Source organism: Mytilus galloprovincialis, chromosome 4 (genome assembly GCF_965363235.1).
Source record: "Mytilus galloprovincialis chromosome 4, xbMytGall1.hap1.1, whole genome shotgun sequence".
Taxonomy (NCBI): domain Eukaryota; kingdom Metazoa; phylum Mollusca; class Bivalvia; order Mytilida; family Mytilidae; genus Mytilus; species Mytilus galloprovincialis.
This window is the reverse complement of record NC_134841.1, coordinates 92519503-92541679: the sequence shown is the minus strand read 5'-3', so window position 1 is coordinate 92541679 and position 22177 is coordinate 92519503. Positions and strand designations below refer to the sequence as shown.

At 33.5% G+C, this 22177-nt stretch overlaps 1 protein-coding gene across 1 annotated transcript; it reads left to right on the top strand.

Moving 5' to 3' along the window:
* Positions 1–55: 55 nt before the first annotated feature.
* On the top strand, positions 56–17330 carry LOC143073404 (uncharacterized). Its single transcript, XM_076248925.1, has 7 exons — positions 56–272; positions 2970–3063; positions 7864–7996; positions 9749–9938; positions 10767–10820; positions 15808–15857; positions 16828–17330. The coding sequence occupies exons 1-7, from the start codon at positions 126–128 to the stop codon at positions 16868–16870; spliced, it is 711 nt and encodes a 236-aa protein (XP_076105040.1). The 5' UTR covers positions 56–125; the 3' UTR covers positions 16871–17330.
* The last annotated feature ends 4847 nt before the right edge of the window (positions 17331–22177 follow it).

The following is a 22177-nucleotide window of genomic DNA, read 5'->3' as shown; positions in this document are numbered from 1 at the left end:
ATAAAATGCTATAAGCAGGCAGGTAGGCAATTCTTTCAACTTTCGCTTTGTCGAAATGAGTCAGCACGTGAAGCGTTCCGGAAGTGTCATTTAGTCGATAATTCTACTACGGTTCCGGGTAGACCATGTTAAAACTGCGGCAGTCAAAACTGGACAAGATGGAAAATAACGAGGAATTTCTCTTAGCCGGACAAGAAAGAACACACACAACAGATAAATGTGACGTCAAGGAAGAAAAAAGAGATAAAAATGTCCCTATTCATTTATTAGAAGTATGATTATCATATCAAATATATCCTACACTGAGACTACTATAACAGAGTTATAGTAGTCTCCGTCCTACACTACTGTCACTCATAAGACTAAAGTGTAATGGTGGTCCCTTTGTTTACTTGTCTATATATTCTATTTATATGGGGAAATAGGTTAATGTCAGTATTACTTATAGTTCCGTAACTCTTTGTCGTGAGATAGGCCATGTTATTATTCTCGTTGGTACTTCCTGCTTCTTGCAAGTGCCCAAAAATTATACAGCCCGGCCGTGCTCGTTGTCCCTAGGAACTATAATTATGATGTCACTCACCGGGTTTGGTGCAGTCTACACTTAGGCTTTGAAATGAGCAGACGCTCATACTGTTTGGCTTGGAAATATGGAACTTAACAATGACAAGTAGACACAGCACCGTCGTATATTGTATTATTCTTGTATGTACATGTAACTCATATTCAACTATAATGTTTGTCTTGAAATAAACATCTTATTTATATTTACACGCTTTACGTTGTTTGTCCAATATCCCAGAACTTGGGTAGACTACAGGAAAACGAAGCCAGTGGAAACATCCACTCCCGTTACAATAATGTCAATACTGACTGAGACTTCTACAGTACTAGTTTTACATGCATATCCAGACCAGTCCAAATAGTTGTGACGTCTGGAAAGGCTATACAAGAGGGAAGTAATGGTCTTTACTAGCGGGCGTCAAACAGCCATTTTCGGCTGTCATTAGCATCAAATTGGTTAAAATTTACCATGATTTGTCAAAATATCATTATCGTGATTTGTCATAGGTCAATCACAGTCTACATAATTATTGCTACCATCATTTTTCGAAATAGTTTAAACATGTTAAAATGATTCGTCAAAAACAGTAAATTTTTAAATCTTCTAAATGAAAGTGTATAAAAAATTGTCATGCACCAAAAATTACTGTTAACATCATTTGGCAATAAATTATCATACCGTTACTGCAGTGGATTCATTATTATTGGTTGGATACCAATTTTTCATGGATTTCGTGGGTATAAGTTCTGCTTTCAAGTCTTCAAATAAAATTAATCCCAGTCCATGCACCCTGATTCACATTAACTCTAGTACCTCTTCGCCCTATCACCTGTTTTTTGTTTTATTTTTTGTCTTGTTGTCTAAAATATATAATTTGAAATATGTTCATGATGTTTAATGTTAATTTTTTTTAAAAATTCGCACGAAAAAGAATTATTTTGCATTGATGAACAGATAATTATATTTCTTTTGAATTGCTTAGGCCTAAAATAAAATATTGTTTGTTTCCCCAATCCTGACCGACCCCGCAAAAATGGTGCTACTCATAAAATTTTATTGTCAAAACAAAGTCAAGTATTATTTTATTCATTTTGGATTTTCAGGATTGCTGGATGGTCCGATAATGTTCGAGCTTTTTGGAAAAATAAAATTATTTCCCTACCTACCTAGCCACACCTGGCTTGGCAGGGTCAGGATTGAGGAAACAAACAATATATTAATTTACGCCTTAATAGTGTACAGGGAGATGGAACTTTTGTTTTTATTATAAAACAACATAAAATCCACTTCCACATAAAAATAAAATGGTCAAAACAAACTTGAGAATTTTTCTCACATGTTTAAAAATTCAGTCATACATCATTGCTTTTTACTCTATTTTTTTTTAATCCACCAATCAGTGAGATCAAAGACACATTATTTTACCTAGCAATCAGAATTGTAAATATCAATCAACGGTCACTGAAAGTTATTCTGAATAAAAACTAATGTAACAATGAAGCCAATTACAATGTAATGCCAAAACTTACCATTAATTTTCAAATATTTCCCATCAGTTTTTGAAGATTATGTATTTTCTTTAATATTAACTATATAAATATATAAGTTTGAATAAGTTTATCAAACCTTAATATCATTAATATTGTATATATATAAAAAAAATAAACAAAAGTAGGGCAAACCAACCTAGGGCAAACAGACTTTATGGGCAAACCAACCTAGGGCAAACATGTCCTGTTCTAAAAGATACTAGATTTCAACATCTGTCTAATTAAAATTCTAAATTTTTCAATGTTATTTAGATTCTTTCAAATTCATCTGAAGATTTGTTTGTTACTTCAAACTTATCTAAATTATTACACTCCCCTTTGTAGAATAAAAAACCTCTTAGAAAATATCAATGTACCAGTAGTTAAAAAATTAGAAAAAAAATCAATCATGAGTTATCTCCAATCATCCTAGGATATTTATCCAGGTCACAGTGGCTTCCAAAATAAATATATTTTTTGTTAATAAAACGGTTTATAATCATTACTTTGTTTATATGTGTTTTCATGTGTTTAGTTTCAATATACTTTATACTTTATAATCATTTACTATGCTTTATTTTGTAATTCATTTGATTGCATAGCTCTAATTTTGGGCACCATGATTGGTTAATAAAATGATCTTCTTTTTTTTATATTATCTGTTATCAAGGCGAATGGACCCCTGATACCGTTTAAAATAATCTTTCAAGACATACTAACTATTTAAACATGTTATAAAAATGGTTTAGGTTTACAAATTGTGACTTGGATGGAGTGTTGTCTCAAAGGCACTCATACCTCATCTTCTAGTAATAAAAGTGATTTTAACATTTTTGAATAACTTAGTCTCATACAAAATATTCATTTTTTTGTAGAGGTTCAAAGTAATAGAAAAAAGAACAGATGACATGACAAAAAGGTCAAGAGAGAAAAGATTAAAACACCTACAAAAATCTATTAAAGAGAAAGGTATGTTTTTAGATTTTCTTTTATAATAGACAACTCTAACCTCACTATAACTACATTATTACCCTAACCTCAATCCTTTTACACTGTTGGGTTTTTTTGGAAAATTGACGCTTTCAGCGGCATGTTTCCGATACTAGTGAACTGAACTTCCATTACATTTCTCTGCCTACCGCGCTTGGTTCGTATTTACTTTCCATTACATTTCTCCGTCTACTGCACTTGGTTTCGTATTTACTATTTCACATATAAACTGGAATTTGCTTGTATTATCATTTTTGTGTAGTAATCAACCGGGAACCAGTTTACATACCTCCGGTCCTTCTTATCACCAAAAAGATCGAAGTGTACCAACCAAGTTTGTTAAGATACTCATAAATCTATTTTTATAACTTTATTGATTATGTGAAGTAAAACTAAAACATTGTTAAAACATTAAAGATATATAATTAATTGGGGAAAACTTGATAGTCTTTTCTTTTTACAAACAAGTGCCTTTTTATAAGAAAATATAATGTGTCCGTGTTGGTCCACTTTCTACTGGTTATAAGACAGATCGAAGTACCGGAAATCCGACTCAATCTTTGTTTACAAAGTTTAATATGTAACTTTATATTGTCATACATGTATATGCACTATGCCCCTTGAGGGTACCTCTTATGGAAATAAAAGATATTCTATTCTATTCTATTCTATTCATAACAGACTGTATCTGTATGACATGTGAATAAATTGTCGATATCGATGTTGGCTTTAATACAACGGTTTTATTGGGGAGGCGGGAGAACAGATTTGAAGCTCTCTACGTTTGATGCGTGCACAACAGTGTCGTCTAGCAGTTTCGGCGCGATCACTGTCTTACGGAATTCTAGTCAAATTGGCACTTGGTTAAATCGGCACCTGGTCAATTCAGCACCCGGTATAGTCAAATCGGCATTTAGTCAAATTGGAACCTGGTTAAATCGGCACTTGATACAGTCAATTCGGCACCCAAGTTAGATTTGTTTAATATATATTTTTAACAGTATTTTAAGCAAAAACAGTAGAAAAAATGAATGCGTTGTCCAGAAATTTTACAGTATTTACCCAAGAAGAGTTAAATAAGGAAGGAGTTGGCCAGAAATATTAACCTAATTTTATCATGTTTATTCACATTTTTAAGGGTTGAATTATTTAAATATATTATTGGATGCCTAATTGACTTTAGATAGGTGCCGATTTGACTAGATGTTGATTTAACCAGGTGATGATTTGACTTGTACCCTATTATTAAGGCCCCAAAGTGAGTTTGAATATTGTACGGTGTTTTACTTGCCGGAATGTCAATACACTCACAGTAAGAGTTATTCTTTACTTGCTTTTCCACAATAATTGTTGCATGGTATTCTTTGAATTTCTCGGCAGATATGGTTCTCTTCGGACATGCTTTTAAGAGGAATTCATCTGGTTCAATGCTCTTCAACTTTGTACTTGTTTGGCTTTATAAATGTTTTGATATGAGCGTCACTGATGAGTCTTATGTAGACGAAACGCGCGTCTGGCGTACTTAATTATAATCCTGGTACCTTTGATAACTATCAATAGCGTGAATCAGCCCCTCAACTTCTTTGTACATAAATACTAACTTTGGCTTCAACGTTTTGTTCGTCCTTGTCTGGTGATCTTGTTGTAGTTCCAGTTTGGCAAGCATTTTGGAGACTTATCCATCCTCTTTTGACTTGTAATCTCTGGTGATAAATTTTGCCGCTTGACATGTTTATTTTTGTTACCGAGTAGGGGTCGCATACGATAGCTCCATATTTAATTATGAGATCAGTTCCTAAAGGTCTAGTTCATTATCCAATCTGACACAAATTTCAATAACTGAAATGTCACCCAAGATGAATATATGGTGACCCTATATAACAGCATAATTACTTGGAATTGTGTTTAATACCATGATGGTTCAATGGTATAAACTTAAATGGAGACAGAATTTAACATGAAAGATTGTGGATTAGTGTAAAATAAAAAACTAGCTTAATATGATGTATGGTTAAAGAATGAATATCAAATTATATGGGTCATAGGCAGAGTTGTTATAAAATATCAATATGGCGGAGAAGTGGTTTCAAGTTTCATATAAAGGGACCTGACTGACATGAAATAAAAAAATCAAAGGAGTATCCTTATTTGTCTAATCTTCAATGTGAAATAAAACGAGTATAACAATATTGTGTAAATCTACAGAAATAGAATTTGCTTCAAGTAACAGAAATAACTACATTTGTGTATGTCACTAGTAACTTATTTAATGAGTATGTGGGTAATTAGTCCTATAACATATGACCTCAGTAGCATTATTTACTATTTCTATTTACTGTTCTGATAAATTTTTTTTACTATCAATGTGTCACACTTTGCATTTAAAAATTTAAAAAAAATGAAAATATCAGTATAAAAACGTTAAAAATTGAATAAGAATGCGAAGTCATATGATATAGGACTAGTGGGGTATAAGAGTTTATTACAACAGGCTCTTCATAATCATTTGGTTTGAAAGGATACTAGTAGTCTGTAATCTTGATTTAGAAAAATGTAATTATACCCCACGCAACGAAGTTGCGGAGGGTATAATGTTTTTGACCCGTCAGTCCATCCGTCCGTCCGTCTGTCCGTCCGTCAGTCCTGTTTCTTGTCATCGCAACTCCTCTCAAACCACACAACAGAATTTCACGAAACCTTTTCAGATGATAAGGACATACTATGTAGTTGTGCATATCGATGCGAAATTGCGATTCAATTTTTTTTCTAGGAGTTACGCCCCTTTGAACTTATTTACTTTAATGTACTACTGCAACAGTTTGTCATCGCAACTCCTCTCAAACCACACAACAGAATTTCACAAAACCTTTTCAGATAATAAGGACATACTATGTAGTTGTGCATATCGACGGGAAATTGAGATTCAATTTTTTTTCTAGGAGTTACGCCCCTTTGAACTTATTTACTTTAATGTACTACTGCAACAGTTTGTCATCGCAACTCCTCTCAAACCACACAACAGAATTTCACGAAACCTTTTCAGATAATAAGGACATACTATGTAGTTGTGCATATCGACGGGAAATTGCGATTCAATTTTTTTTCTAGGAGTTACGCCCCTTTGAACTTATTTACTTTAATGTACTACTGCAACAGTTTGTCATCGCAACTCCTCTCAAACCACACAACAGAATTTCACGAAACCTTTTCAGATAATAAGGACATAATATGTAGTTGTGCATATCGACGGGAAATTGAGATTCAATTTTTTTTCTAGGAGTTACGCCCCTTTGAACTTATTTACTTTAATGTACTACTGCACCAGTTTGACAGTTTGTCATCGCAACTCCTCTCAAACCACACAACAGAATTTCACGAAACCTTTTCAGATAATAAGGACAGACTATGTAGTTGTGCATATCGACGGGAAATTGCGATTCAATTTTTTTTCTAGGAGTTACGCCCCTTTGAACTTATTTACTTTAATGTACTACTGCAACAGTTTGTCATCGCAACTCCTCTCAAACCACACAACAGAATTTCACGAAACCTTTTCAGATAATGAGGACATACTACGTAGATGTGCATATCAACAGGAAATTACGATTCAATTTTTTTTCTAGGAGTTATGCCCCTTTGAACTTATTTGCTTCAATGTACTTCTGCAACAGTTTGTCATCTTAACTCCTCTGAAAACACACAACAGAATTTCATGAAATTTTGTAGATAATAAGGACATACTATGTAGATGTGTATATTGACAGGAATTTATTATTCAGTATTTTTTCTTATACTTATTTAATTTCTCCAATGACAATGTGGGGACGTGGGGTATGTGAGCGTGCTCACTAAGGTTCTTTAATTGCAAGAAAAAAAAAATACACATTACTTAGAATACTTTTAATTAGACACTCAGGTAGTCTTTATTTAGTACATACAAAAGAACAGCCAGTAATCATTGGATATTGTAGATCATATAAATAGTCTTGACCTATTAATTAGTACAAAAGAACAGCTAGATATCATTGGATATTGTATATCATTCCAGTATTCTTGACCTATTTATCTGTACAGAAAAAAAACAGACAGTAGTCATTGGATACTGTAGATCATTTAGGTAGTCTTGACCTATTTATTTGTACAAAAAAAAACAGCCAGTAGTCATTGGATACTGTAGATCATTTAGGTAGTCTTGACTCTTAATCTATTCATTTGTATTAAAAAAAAAAACAGTCAGTTGTCATCTTCCCTTCACACTCTCATATACGAATATCAATTATATGCTTACAAGACATGTTGCAATGTTCAACTTTTACGGTATGTGAAAATCAAGACTTGCATAAAAAATATCCCAATATTAGAGGCAGTGGCGTCATTTTTCCTCAGAGCTATCAGCTCTTTGATTTTTTTTTTGTGGCCATTAGAAAAAATGCTGTTTATTTTCAAAAACCTGAATGTTCCTTGGACAGAAGGATTTAATTTTATCGTTGTTTTTATACATATGTAAAACATAAAAGATATGGTATATTACCAATGAGACAACTACAAACATGTATATGTCGAAGAGTAAACCATGTAAAAATTCACTTGCAGCCTTTATAACAATCAGCAGAAACTGCACTGTAAAGTAAAGTAAACAATTAAAGGCCTTGACACAATAAAATGTAAAATGTTCCTCTTCCATTTCCATTTTGGATTTCCCTATAAATGGGGATAGTTGGCAGATCTGCCAATTTATAAATATTTTTGCAGAATTTTTACATTGTTCATATTTTTCAGTTCACAAAGAGATAACCTTACCAGAAGACAGAGAAATTCTTAGAAAATATGATGTGAAGTTTGGTCCTCTTGTAAATAATAAAAAGAGGTCGTTTTCTGATGATGCTAATGATACAGACATAAGCCATAACAGGTAAAATGGGAGATAACCAATACAGGAATTAGTTCACAACAGAATTAGTTCACAACTGCTTTAAAACCTTTCTGGGAAAAATTAAACTTGGTATAATCTACTGTTTTATTCAAGTATGTGTTGGATTTTATTTTATGCTGATCATGATTACTATTTTTATTTGCAAATAATTTGACTTGACTCCATACCATATAAAAAATAAGACGTGGCATGATTGCCAATGAGACAACTCTTAAAAGTAGTGCAAGTGACACAGAAATTAACAACTATAGGTTACTGTATGGCCTTCAACAATGAGAAAAGACCATACTGCATATTCAGTTATAAAATTCCCAAATTGACAAATGTAAAACAATTCAAACAGAAAAACGTACAGCCTAATTTATGTACTGGTACAAAAAAATGAATTAAAGACAAATATGTAACACAGCAACAAACCACAATCACTGAATTACAGGCTTCTGACTTGGGACAAGCACATACATTCAGTCTGGCACCTCCATAGTCTTGTGGTAGCATGCTGACTTGGGACAGGCACTTACATTCAGTCTGGCATCTCCATAGTCTTGTGGTTGCATGCTGACTTGTGACAGGCACTTACATTCAGTCTGGCACCTCCATGGTCTTGTGGTAGCATGCTGACTTGTGACAGGCACATACATTCAGTCTGGCACCTCCATGGTCTTGTGGTAGCATGCTGACTTGGGACAGGCACTTACATTCAGTCTGGCACCTCCATGGTCTTGTGGTAGCATGCTGACTTGGGACAGGCACTTACATTCAGTCTGGCACCTCTATAGTCTTGTGGTAGCATGCTGACTTGGGACAGACACTTACATTCAGTCTGGCACCTCTATAGTCTTGTGGTAGCATGCTGACTTGGGACAGGCACTTACATTCAGTCTGGCACCTCTATAGTCTGGTGGTAGCATGCTGACTTGGGACAGACACTTACATTCAGTCTGGCATCTCCATAGTCTTGTGGTAGCATGCTGACTTGTGACAGGCACTTACATTCAGTCTGGCACCTCCATGGTCTTGTGGTAGCATGCTGACTTGTGACAGACACTTACATTCAGTCTGGCACCTCCATGGTCTTGTGGTAGCATGCTGACTTGGGACAGGCACTTACATTCAGTCTGGCACCTCTATAGTCTGGTGGTAGCATGCTTACCTGAAATGAAAAGGTTATGCTTCCAACTTCAACAGAGTGAAACTTTTAAATAAGAATTTGCCAATTCAGTGTCCGGCACACAGCATCTGGAAATACATGTTGTAACAACATTGACTTAAAAGACAGAATAGTGTCATTGGGTTGCTGTTTCATTGATATGTGATCATATATATCCTACATGTCCTTTTATTTATAAATACAAAGTGTGCACTCATATAAAATTTACATGAATTGTTTATTTTGATTGTGCTTTGATTGTCACTTATAGGGATAGACACAGTGTATAGTCATTGATTCAACTAGAGAATGATAAAATAAAGGGGGGGTTATGATCAATGCATTTGAATGGAGTTCGAATCCACACACCCGATTTATACTGGGTTGGGAACCCCCTTTTAAAAAAATAGCTGAATTAAGTGAGTTCTTAAAACCTTTAAATGTATTGATGCCAAGAGTTGAATAGGAAATTCATACAGATTTCAGAAAGAATAATCTACACTGTCATATGAAGTCATGTGTTTTTTTGTGCTCAAGTACAATTGTTAATGAACCTCAATTTTTATCTTATAACTTTTTAGAAATAAAGAGAGTACATCTAAAGATGTTGAGGTCTTAAACCAATATCTAGGTGTAAATGACCACCTGAAGGGTATTTATAGAGGCAGTGCAGCTCCCAGAAGTGGATTAGAGAAGAAAATAGATCATGCTATTGAATCAGGAGAATTTAACACAGCAGAAAAACTAAGTGATAGATTAGCGACTCGTGAGGTATTTAGACTCAACTGATTTTGATAGTCAGTCATAAGATTTATTTTAGCCTGTTTTATAATTGAACTTATTAAGAAGTTTTTGAAAGAAAAAAAATAAACCATATTATCAGAACAGATAAACTATTGAGGATTTAAAGAATTTGACTCGTAAGGGGAGATAACTCAGAGAATAAATAAATATCTTGTTATAGTTTGTTTTAGAATTTGAATGTCAGAGTTTTTTTCTGTACATGTATTGTGCTCAAAAATTTAAAAGAAAAAAAAAACCTCCATGAATTATAGTTTGAAGATTTTTGGAAATACCATGATGTAACATTTATTTTGGCACAATGTGAAAAAGTATATAATTGTGTTTATGCCTTACCTCTGTACAACCTATAGTAAATAGGAATATATTTACTGTGCATTTTTTATTTAGAAAAAGAATATAATAAGTGATGATGTGAAAACATAATTTATAATTAAATCATTTTAAATGAATTTCAATTAGTTTGAAAAATATCAGGGGAGGTAAGCCATCAAAAAGTATTAATCACCTATAACCTCTTACCAATCCTAAATTCCTGTCTCAAAGTGAGAGAGTAATTGCTTATTAATTAAACCACTACTGTTTGTTTCATACCTTAATAAATTGTGATACTTATAACTTATCATTGAAGTTAATATAGTCACTTTTTATTTTACATCCTTGTTATACTATCTTTTGTATGTTGTTGCCAAAGTTATATCAACAATACTTCATACATATGTTTATACATAAAAAAAACATGAAATGAAAATATTAAGCTGAATGTGAGTTAATTTTTTTAATGTATTTTTGTAACAGTTTGGGACAAAGATAGCAGATGCCTTCACAGCTAAAGACTACATAGAAAAAAAGGTAATGAATAACAATTCATAGTTAGTATCATCTCAGAAATTTGAGCTGCAGTGTCAATGTTGACTCTCCAAAGGCTCTAACATCTTACATCCAGTTAGTTAATTGACTTTAGGCTGTTTTCATTCAAAGAATGTTATAAAATTTTCATTATTATTATGAGAAAACTGACAAGACAAAGTGTCTTTTCGTTGAGTAATACAACCCTACTGTTATTGAATCCACCTTAAAAAAAGGTGTCTTAAATCTATTACATAATTGCTCAGGATGTAATTTGTAAGTTTAAAGCTGTTATTGGCATTATGTTTCACATTGTAAAACTTTGGATCTGCATTTAATAATATGCTGATTGGAGTCTTTAAAAAAATATATGTGAGAGGATTTTATAAACAATGTTTTCTTTTTTGATTGACTAGATGTATATAATAACACGGTGAAAGCTGCAGAAAATAGTTTTTGTCTTGTCTTTTGTTTATAAAGGGAATATTACTAAATGTGAGCCTTGTGTATAGTACTAGTTATCATATGGCAGTATTAAACTTTTGCATGCTTAGAGGCTAAAAAATCTAACCCAACCAATAATAATGTGTACATAGATGGCTGATGGTGTACAGTTTCATTTATGTGAATTGTTCATGACCTGATTTTTATTGTTCAATAATGTATATTACTTAATGATTTGGTCAGTTTCTAATTACAATTAACATGTCAAGACTCAAGTATAGAACCCCTGTAATATATGTAAGTGTCATTCTGACAGGTGTCATCTGACTTACCTTACTTTTGCTGGTACATGTAATAGTTCAGTGGTACAGTTTTGTGCAATCTCAGCTTCTAAGTCACTATTTGTAATAAGGTAACTTGTGTGGTTAATTTATTTATAGAATTATATATAAAACTAGAGGCTCTAAAGAGCCTGTGTCGCTCACCTTGGTCTATGTGCATATTAAACAAAGGACACAAACGGATTCATGACAAAATTGTAATTTGGTGATGGTGATGTGTTTGAAGTTCTTACTTTACTGAACGATTTTGCTTCTTACAATTATATCTATAATGAACTTTGCCCATTAGTAACAGAGAATTATATTTGGTAAAAATTTACATAAATTTACCAAATTAATGAAAATTGTTAAAAATTGACTATAAAGGGCAATAACTCCTTAAGGGGTCAATTGACCATTTAGGTCATGTTGACTTATTTGTAGATCTTACTTTGCTGAACATTATTGCTGTTTACAGTTTATCGCTATCTATAATAGTATTCAAGATAACCAAAAACGGCAAAATTTCTTTAAAAATTACCAATTGGAGGGCAGCAACCCAACAACCAGTTGTCCAATTCATCTGAAAAATTCAGGGCAGATAGATATTGACTTGATTAACAATTTAACTTCTTGTCAGATTTGCTCTAGATGCTTTGGTTTCATAGTTATAAGCCAAAAACTGCATTTTACCCCTATGTTCTATTTTTAGCCGTGGCGGCCATCTTGGTTGAATGGCCAGGTCATCGGACACATTTTTCAAACTAGATACCCCAAAGATGATTGTGGCCTAGTAGTTTCAGTGGAGATTTTGTAAAAGATTACTTAGATTTATGAAAAATGGTTAAAGATTGACTATAAAGGGCAATAACTCCTAAAGGGGTCAACTGACCATTTTGGTCATGTTGACTTATTTGTAGATCTTACTTTGCTGAACATTATTGCTGTTTACAATTTATCTCTATCTATAATAATATTCAAGATAATAACCAAAAACAGCAAAATTTCCTCAAAATTACCAATTCAGGGGCAGCAACCCAACAACCGATTGACCGATTCATCTGAAAATTTCAGGGCAGATAGATCTTGACCTGATAAACATTTTTATCCCATGTCAGATTTCCTCAAAATGCTTTGGTTTTTGAGTTATAAGCCAAAAACTGCATTTTACCCCTTTGTTCTATTTTTAGCCGTGGCGGCCATCTTGGTTGGTTGACCAGGTCACGCCACACATTTTTAGCTCACCTGGCCTAAAAGGCCAAGTGAGCTTTTCTCATTACTTGGCGTCCGGCGTCCGGCGTCCGTCGTCCGGCGTCCGTCGTCGTCGTTAACTTTTACAAAAATCTTCTCCTCTGAAACTACTGGGCCAAATTAAACCAAACTTGGCCACAATCATCATTGGGGTATCTAGTTTAAAAAATGTGTCCGGTGACCCGGCCAACCATCCAAGATGGCCGCCATGGCTAAAAATAGAACATAGGGGTAAAATGCAGTTTTTGGCATATAACTCAAAAACCAAAGCATTTAGAGCAAATCTGACATGGGGTAGAATTGTTAAACAGGTGAAGATCTATCTGCCCTGAAATTTTCAGATGAATCGGATAACCCTTGTTGGGTTGCTGCCCCTGAATTAGTAATTTTAAGGAAATTTTGCTGTTTTTGGTTATTATCTTGAATATTGTTATAGATAGAGATAAACAATAAACATCAATAATGTTCAGCAAAGTAAGATTTACAAATAAGTCAACATGACTGAAATGGTCAGTTGACCCCTTTAGGAGTTATTGCCCTTTATAGTCAATTTTTAACCATTTTTCGTAAATCTTAGTAATATTTTACAAAAAATCTTCTCCTCTGAAACTACTGGGCCAAATTAATCCAAACTTGGCTACAATCATCTTTTGGGTTAGTAGTTTGAAAATTATGTCCGGTGACCCGGTCATCAAACCAAGATGGCTGCCATGGCTAAAAATAGAACATGGGGTAAAATGCAGTTTTTGGCTTATAACTCAAAACCCAAAGCATTTAGAGCAAATCTGAAACGGGGTAAAATTGTTTATCAGTTCAAGATCTATCTGCCCTGAAATTTTCAGATGAATCGGACAACCCGTTGTTGGGTTGCTGGCCCTGAATTAGTAATTTTAAGGAAATTTTGCTCTTTTTGGTTATTATCTTGAATATTATTATAGATAGAGATAAACTATAAACAGCAATAATGTTCACCAAAGTAAGATTTACAAATAAGTCAACATGACTGAAATGGTCAGTTGACCCCTTTAGGAGTTATTGCCCTTTATAGTCAATTTTTAACCATTTTTCGTAAATCTTAGTAATCTTTTACAAAAATCTTTTCCTCTGAAACTACTTGGCCAAATTAATCCAAACTTGGCCACAATCATCTTTTGGGTTATTAGTTTGAAAAATGTGTCCGGTGACCCAGCCATCCAACCAAGATGGCCGTCATGGCTAAAAATAGAACATGGGGTAAAATGCAGTTTTGGGCTTATAACTCAAAACCCAAAGCATTTAGAGCAAATCTGACATGGAGTAAAATTATTTATCAGGTCAACATTTATCTGCTCTGAAATTTTTAGATGAATCGGACAACCCGTTGTTGGGTTGCTGACCCTAAATTGTTAGTTTTAAGGAAATTTTGCTGTTTTTGGTCATTATCTTGAATATTATTATTGATAGAGATAAACTGTAAACAACAATAATGTTCAGCAAAGTAAGATTTACAAATAAGTCAACATGACCGAAATGGTCAATTGACCCCCTTAGGAGTTATTATTCTTTATAGTCAATTTTTAACAATTTTCATAAAATTTGTAAATTTTTACTAACATTTTCCACTGAAACTAATGGGCCAAGTTCATTATAGATAGAGATAATTTTAAGCAGCAAGAATGTTCAGTAAAGTAAGATGTACAAACACATTACCATCACCAAAACACAATTTTGTCATGAATCCATCTGCTTCCTTTAATATTCACATAGACCAAGGTGAGCGACACAGGCTCTTTAGAGCCTCTAGTTTAAACTAGATACCCCAAAGATGATTGTGGCCAAGTTTGGATTAATTTGGCCCAGTAGTTTCAGAGGAGAAGATTTTTGTAAAAGATTACTTTAATTAACGAAAAATGGTTAAAAATTGACTATAAAGTGCAATAACTCCTAAACGGGTCAACTGACCATTTTGGTCATGTTGACTTATTTGTAGATCTTACTTTGCTGAACATTATTGCTCTTTACAGTTTATCTCTATCTATAATAATATTCAAGATAATAACCAAAAACAGCAAAATTTCCTCAAAATTACCAATTCAGGGGCAGCAACCTAACAACCCATTGACCGATTCATCTGAAAATTTCAGGGCAGATAGATCTTGACCTGATAAACATTTTTACCCCATGTCAGATTTGCTCTAAATGCTTTGGTTTTTGAGTTATAAGCCAAAAACTGCATTTTACCCCTGTGTTCTATTTTTAGCCGTGGCAGCCATCTTGGTTGGTTGACCAGGTCACGCCACACATTTTTTAAACAAGATACCCCAATGATGATTGTGGCCAAGTTTGGTTTGATTTGGCCCAGTAGTTTCAGAGGAGAAGATTTTTGTAAAAGCTAACGCCGGACGACGACGGACGCAAAGTGATGAGAAAAGCTCACTTGGCCCTTTGGGCCAGGTGAGCTAAAAAGAAGATGTGACAGATTGCCATTGAGACAACTCTTCTGAAGAGACCAAATGACACAGAAATTGACAACTATAGGTCACTGTAAAGTCTTTAAAAATTAGCTCTAATCAGTTTCCTGTAAGAATGTTGTTGCCTTCTTAAAGAAACAATATTTTATTAAGAGCACCTCCCTTGAAATTAAATAAAACTAATCAAAATTTAAATAAGTTTTGAACGTTTGCGTTTAATTGTCATTTAAAATTCCATCAACATAGGTAGGCTATGTAAGGGCACCTTTCCAAGCTAGGCTTACACTTTTAGCTTATCTTGTCTTAGTCTCTCCACCACCTTTGTACCAGCAGAGCATATATTTTCATCAGGACTGTTACTTACCTAACAAAGTTGAGAATCAACTGGTCACAGAAAAAGCTGACAAGACTATATTTATCAATAGAACAATTTTGTTGACACAGTGTCAAGTCTCAGATAATGGTTAAAGGCATCAGTAAGTTCATTTATTATCTATATATTAAACTCTTACATTGTTGTTTCAGAAATTAGAAGAGAAATGCTCAAAAAGAAAGAGGAAGAAATTGAATTGGGGGTAAGATTATTAAACTAATTTAAAAAAAAAAAACCAAAAAAAAACTTTATTACAATATAAATAATTAGAGTAGATAAAGTATAAATAATCAATACAAATTTTATGCACCGATTGATTAAGACAATTTTTACCCATTTACCCGTCAAAACCAAAATTGACATTTCGTAATGAAGGAGCTGCCATGTTGACTCGCTAAAATTAGTTAATATGCGATTAATGCAATAGAATAGAAAATAAAACAATACCTACCACAGAAATCCATTTTAATACAAAATTATACGAACTTCTATGGTTACAAAAACAAAATATATTGTTTTTATACTGCAACTTAAATTAGTATATGATTGATAGCTTTTAAAATCGTAACATAAATATCAAGCTTATTGAACCCCTGTTTGTGGAGAAAGTGTTCCATGATGAAATTGACATTGCACAAAATATAGCTGTCTTTGTTACTATATTTAGGAAATAAACACAACTAGTTGCAGTATATTAATTCTTTTTATAATGCATCCGAATAAGAATAAAAGTTCTTTTGTCTTTTGTTTTATTACAATTTCTAATACAATAAAATCAGCAATGCGTTTGCAAATAGGTTCAAATACATGTGGATTTACATGGGACATGTGGGAGGTATATTGTAACATCCATTATTTAATTATGTATATTTCTGACTCTGCACTAAGTATAGATATTTTCACACGGTGTTGTTTACAAAGCGAAAGAAGCACATCATATTAGAATCTTTTACAAAAGTCTTTTGACTGGTATCTCTGAAAAATAGCAAAAGTATCAGTTGCATTATTTCATGCATCAATAGTGTAAATAAAATATTATGTGAGCGACACAGGCTCTTGGAGCCTCTAGTTAATTGATACATTGAATTTGTTTCATAGCTATATAAGTTTTATTATTTATGTATATGTTTTTCCTCAGTCTAATTACATGTATTTCTTATGTTTTTTTTCAGATTTGAACAAAAGCACAGATGGGAAACCAAAAGTAACATGTGATACAACTGTAACTGCAAAGTTCTACTCTAGGTCATCTCAAGCCAGACATGGGATTTTGAAAGAGACATGAATGATGATGGATACTTCATACTAGATCAAAAAATATTACTCTAATGGTCATGATCACATTCATGGACATGGAAAAATAAACATCTTGTGTAGTACAGACTGGAACAGTTTACAATACCAATGTTATATGATAGAACTACCAAAGTGGAAAAATATGACATTTACCATTCAGTAATGTGACTTGCTTTACCTAATCAAACTGTTTGACTAGTCAGAAACTTTAACCAACTGAAAAGTTATAAAATAAAGCCTACTTACAATCATATAAGACTTTAATAAAACAAATTGCCATTGGTGTCAGAATTTGAAATGAACTGCAATAGGGGATGAGAAACACTTGTCAAGTCATTGTAATATAGCTTTCAATCTATAAATAAATAATTTGTTTTTTTCAGTGTTTTTTTTTCATTCAAAAATTGACCTGATGTTTACCTCTCTCTCCCTTTATTCATTTTAGGCATCAAAACCATATTGGCAATAGTGATAAATCTAGCCAGTATATGATATTGTACAAAGTCAAAGGCATTGCAAAAAATTCATCTGAAAAAAATTACATAGATCTACATTGTATTTATTTCTTTAGATATCTTTAAATATTCATTTTTGTCGAGCCTGTTGCAAAAAAACTCAACATAAGGATAGTGATCCCGCAGCGTGGCATTATCTAACTTCTTAAAAGCTTTATATTTTATAAGGTGGTAGACCTTGATGTTTCATTCTTTGTATATGGATGCCTCATGTTACAAAGTTTCCATCAGTCACATGTCCAATGTCCTTGTCCTCATTTTCATGGTTCAGTGACTACTTGAAAAAAAAACAAGTGAAACTGCGAGCTACTGCTCACTGATGATACCCCCGCCGCAAGTGGATAATATTAATAGTGTAAAAATATGCATGTGTTCGGTAAACAGGAAGTTGTCGAGTGATGAATCTGAAAACGCATCACACGGTATAGCTGACTTATAAAAATCCTGAAACCAAATTTCAGAAATCCTTGTATTGTAGTTCCTGAGAAAAATGTGACGAAAATTTTTAACTTGGTTATCATGTGTAAAATCATACAAGTGTTCGGTAAACAGGAAGTAGTCGAGTGATGAATCTGAAAACGCATCACACGGTATAGCTGACTTATATAAATCCTGAAACCAAATTTCAGAAATCCTTGTATTGTAGTTCCTGAGAAAAATGTGACGAAAATTTTCAACTTGGTTATCATGTGTAAAATCATACAAGTGTTCGGTAAACAGGAAGTTGTCGAGTGATGAATCTGAAAACGCATCACACGGTATAGCTGACTAATATAAATCCTGAAACCAAATTTCAGAAATCCTTGTATTGTAGTTCCTGAGAAAAATGTGACGAAAATTTTCAACTTGGCTATCATGTGTAAAATCAGACAAGTGTTCGGTAAACAGAAAGTTGTCAAGTAATGAATCTGAAAACAAATCACACGGTATGGCTGACATATATAAATGTTGATACCAAATTACAGAAAGGGTGGATGTGTAGTTCCTGAGAAAAATGTGACGAAAGTTTCATGGGACGGACTGACTGACTGACTGACGGACGGACTGATGGACGGACTGATGGACGGACGGACTGACAGACAGAGGTAAAACAGTATACCCCCCCTTTTTTAAAGCGGGGGTATAATAAATTTGTAATGTTAAATTCTCTATTTTAAGTAATAGGATAACTATATTTGGTATGTGCGTACCTTGCAAGGTCTTCATGCCCGTCAATCGGTTTTCACTTGACCTCATCCTCATTTCATGGATCAGTGAACAAGGTTATGTTTTGGTGGTCAACTCCATATCTCAGATACTATAAACAATAGGTCTAGTATGTTTGGTGTATGGAAGGACTGTAAGGTGTACATGTCTGACTAGCTGGTGTCATCTGACCTTGACCTATTTTCATGGTTTAGTGGTCACAGTTAAGTTTTTGAGTTTTGGTCTTTTTTTTCTAATACTATTTACACAAGAGTGCACACGCTGAAATGTCTCGCCTTCTATACTAATCATTGATATTATGTTGATAGTCCTAAGTAAAAAGCTAAGCTTTATAACAACTCTACCATAAACTTAACATTAACCAAGATAACTAAACAAAGACCAATGAACCTTGAAAATGAGGTCAAGGTCAGATGAACCATGCCAGGCAGACATGTACAGCTAACAATGCTTCTATACAACATATATAGTTGACCTATTACTTATAGTTTAAGAAAAATAGACCAAAACACAAAAACTTAACACTGTGCAATGAACCAGGAAAATGAGGTCACGGTCAAATAAAACCTGCGCGACTGACATAAAGATCATTAAATATTTCCATACACCAAATATAATTGACCTATGGCATATAGTATTAAATAAAAAGACCAAAACTCAAAAACTTAACTTTGACCACTGAACCATGAAAATGAGGTCAAGGTCACATGACATCTGCCCGCTAGACATGTACACCTTACAATCATTCCATACAACAAATATAGTAGACCTATTGCATATAGTATGAGAAAAACAGACCAAAACACAAAAATTTAACTATAACCACTGAACCATGAAAATGAGGTCAAGGTCAGATGACACCTGCCAGTTGGACATGTACACCTTACAGTCCTTCCATACACCGAATATACTAGCCCTATTGCTTATAGTATTTGAGATATGGACTTGACCACCAAAACTTAACCTTGTTCACTGATCCATGAAATGAGGTCGAGGTCAAGTGAAAACTGTCTGACAGACATGAGGACCTTGCAAGGTATGCACATATTAAATATAGTTATCCTATTACTTATAATAAGAGAGAATTCAACATTACAAAAAATTTGAACTTTTTTTTCAAGTGGTCACTGAACCATGAAAATGAGGTCAAGGACATTGGACATGTGACTGATGGAAACTTCGTAACATGAGGCATCTATATACAAAGTATGAAGCATCCAGGTGTTCCACCTTCTAAAATATAAAGCTTTTAAGAAGTTAGCTAACGCCGCCGCCGTAGCCGCCGCAGCCGCCGGATCACTATCCCTATGTCGAGCTTTCTGCAACAAAAGTTGCAGGCTCGACAAAAACTATATTTGGTGTATGGAAATATTTTATGATCTATATGTCAGTCCTGCAGGTTTAATTTGACCTTGACCTCATTTTCATGGTTCAATTGCTCAGTGTTAAGATTTGTGTTTTGGTCAGTTTTTTGTCGAGCCTGCTACTTTAGTTGCAGAAAGCTCGACATAGGGATAATGATCCGGCGGCGGCGGTGTTAGCTAACTTCTTAAAAGCTTTATATTTTAGAAGGTAGAAGACCTGGATGCTTCATACTTTGTATATGGAGGCCTCATGATACGAAATTTCCGTCAGTCACATGTCCAATGTCCTTGACCTCATTTTCATGGTTTAGTGACTACTTGAAAAAAAAGTTAAAATTTTTTGTAATGTTAAGTTCTCTCTTATTATAAGTAGTAGGATAACTATATTTGGTATGTGCATACCTTGCAAGGTCCTCATGCCCGTCAGACAGTTTTCACTTGACCTCGACCTCATTTCATGGATCAGTGAACAAGGTTAAGTTTTGGTGGTCAAGTCCATATCTCAGATATTATAAGCAATAGGTCTAGTATATTCAGTGTATGGAAGGACTGTAAGGTGTCCATGTCCAACTGGCAGGTGTCATCTGACCTTGACCTCATTTTCATGGTTCAGTGGTTATAGTTAAGTTTTTGAGTTTTGGTCTATTTTTCTAATACAATAAGCAATAGGCCAACTATATTTGGTGTATGTAAATATTTTATGATCATATGTCAGTCGTGCAGATTTTATTTGACCTTGACCTCATTCTCACAGTTCATTGCTCAGTGTTAAGTTTTTGTGTTTTGGTCTGTTTTTCTTAAACTATAAGCTATAGGTCAACTATATTTGTTGTATGGAAGAATTGTTAGCTGTACATGTCTGCCTGGCATGGTTTATCATGTTTATCTGACCTTGACATCATTTTCATGGTTCATTTGTCAATGTTTAGTTTTCTTGGTTAATGTTAAGTTTATGTGACAGTTGTAATAAAGCTTTATATTTAGGACTATCAACATAATATCAATGATAAGTAAAGAAGGTGAGACATTTCAGCTTGTGCACTCTCGTGTTATTACCTGGCTGGTAGCAGAAGAATTTGTTCTGCAATGAAAACAATGAGAGAATTTCTGGTTATAATTGAGTTGAGTCATTGTTTTACGCTTTGCAAGGCATGAACATTTCTAAAATTATAAATTTCTAGTTCAACTGATCGTAAATCAGTGTGTTAGTTTTCTCTTTTGAATTGTTTTACATTTGTAATTCAGGTCCTTTTATAGCTTACTATGTAGTACAATGTATGAGTTTTGATAATTGTTGATGCTGTATATGGACTTATAGTTGTTAAATCTATGTCATATGGCCTATTGTGAAGAGTTGTTTCTTTAGCAATCTTACCATATCTTTTTATTTTTAAGACCCACTGCTAGTCAAAGCGGGCATTAAGTGTTACCCTTGACCGTTCTTCCATCATCATTAAAGTATTTTCACATATTATAAGAAAGCTTATGCAGTGGATTTCATGTCTTTAGACACATTCTTCTTTTATTTAATATGTATATTCATAAAGATATTTGGCACAGAAATCTGAGGGTTATTCCTCTAAAGTTCAGATTTAGTACATGTTTACATCCTGGTCTGTAATTTCAACAACACATGAAAAGTCATGATAATGTATGGTACAAATTCATTAAGAAATGAGCAAAACTCAACTTTTATATCATTATTTGGTGTACAAATATTATTATTTTTTACAATGAAAATACAGAAGAAGAAAATAAATTATAGGTTCTCTCTCAACTTTAAACGGTGCAACACAAAAATTATATTTCGTCAAAACAAAGGAAATGACAATGAAGAAATATTCCAAATTATATCACTTATATAAAAAGCTATGATTACAAATCCAAATGCACATGATGCAAATATTTTCTAACGACAGCATTTCATGTCTTAGCCTCAGCCTCTTTATCAATATACACAGACCATCCTTGAATTATTCATTGTTTGATTAGTTGTTATACTGAATATGCATGGAATCCTTATAATCAACTGGATATTAGGCAGTTGAATCATGATTTGTTTTCCAGTGAAATTAAATAGATTGATTGATGTTAAACACCACTTTCAACACTAATACTATTGTGCTATTTTGTGGCAGTCA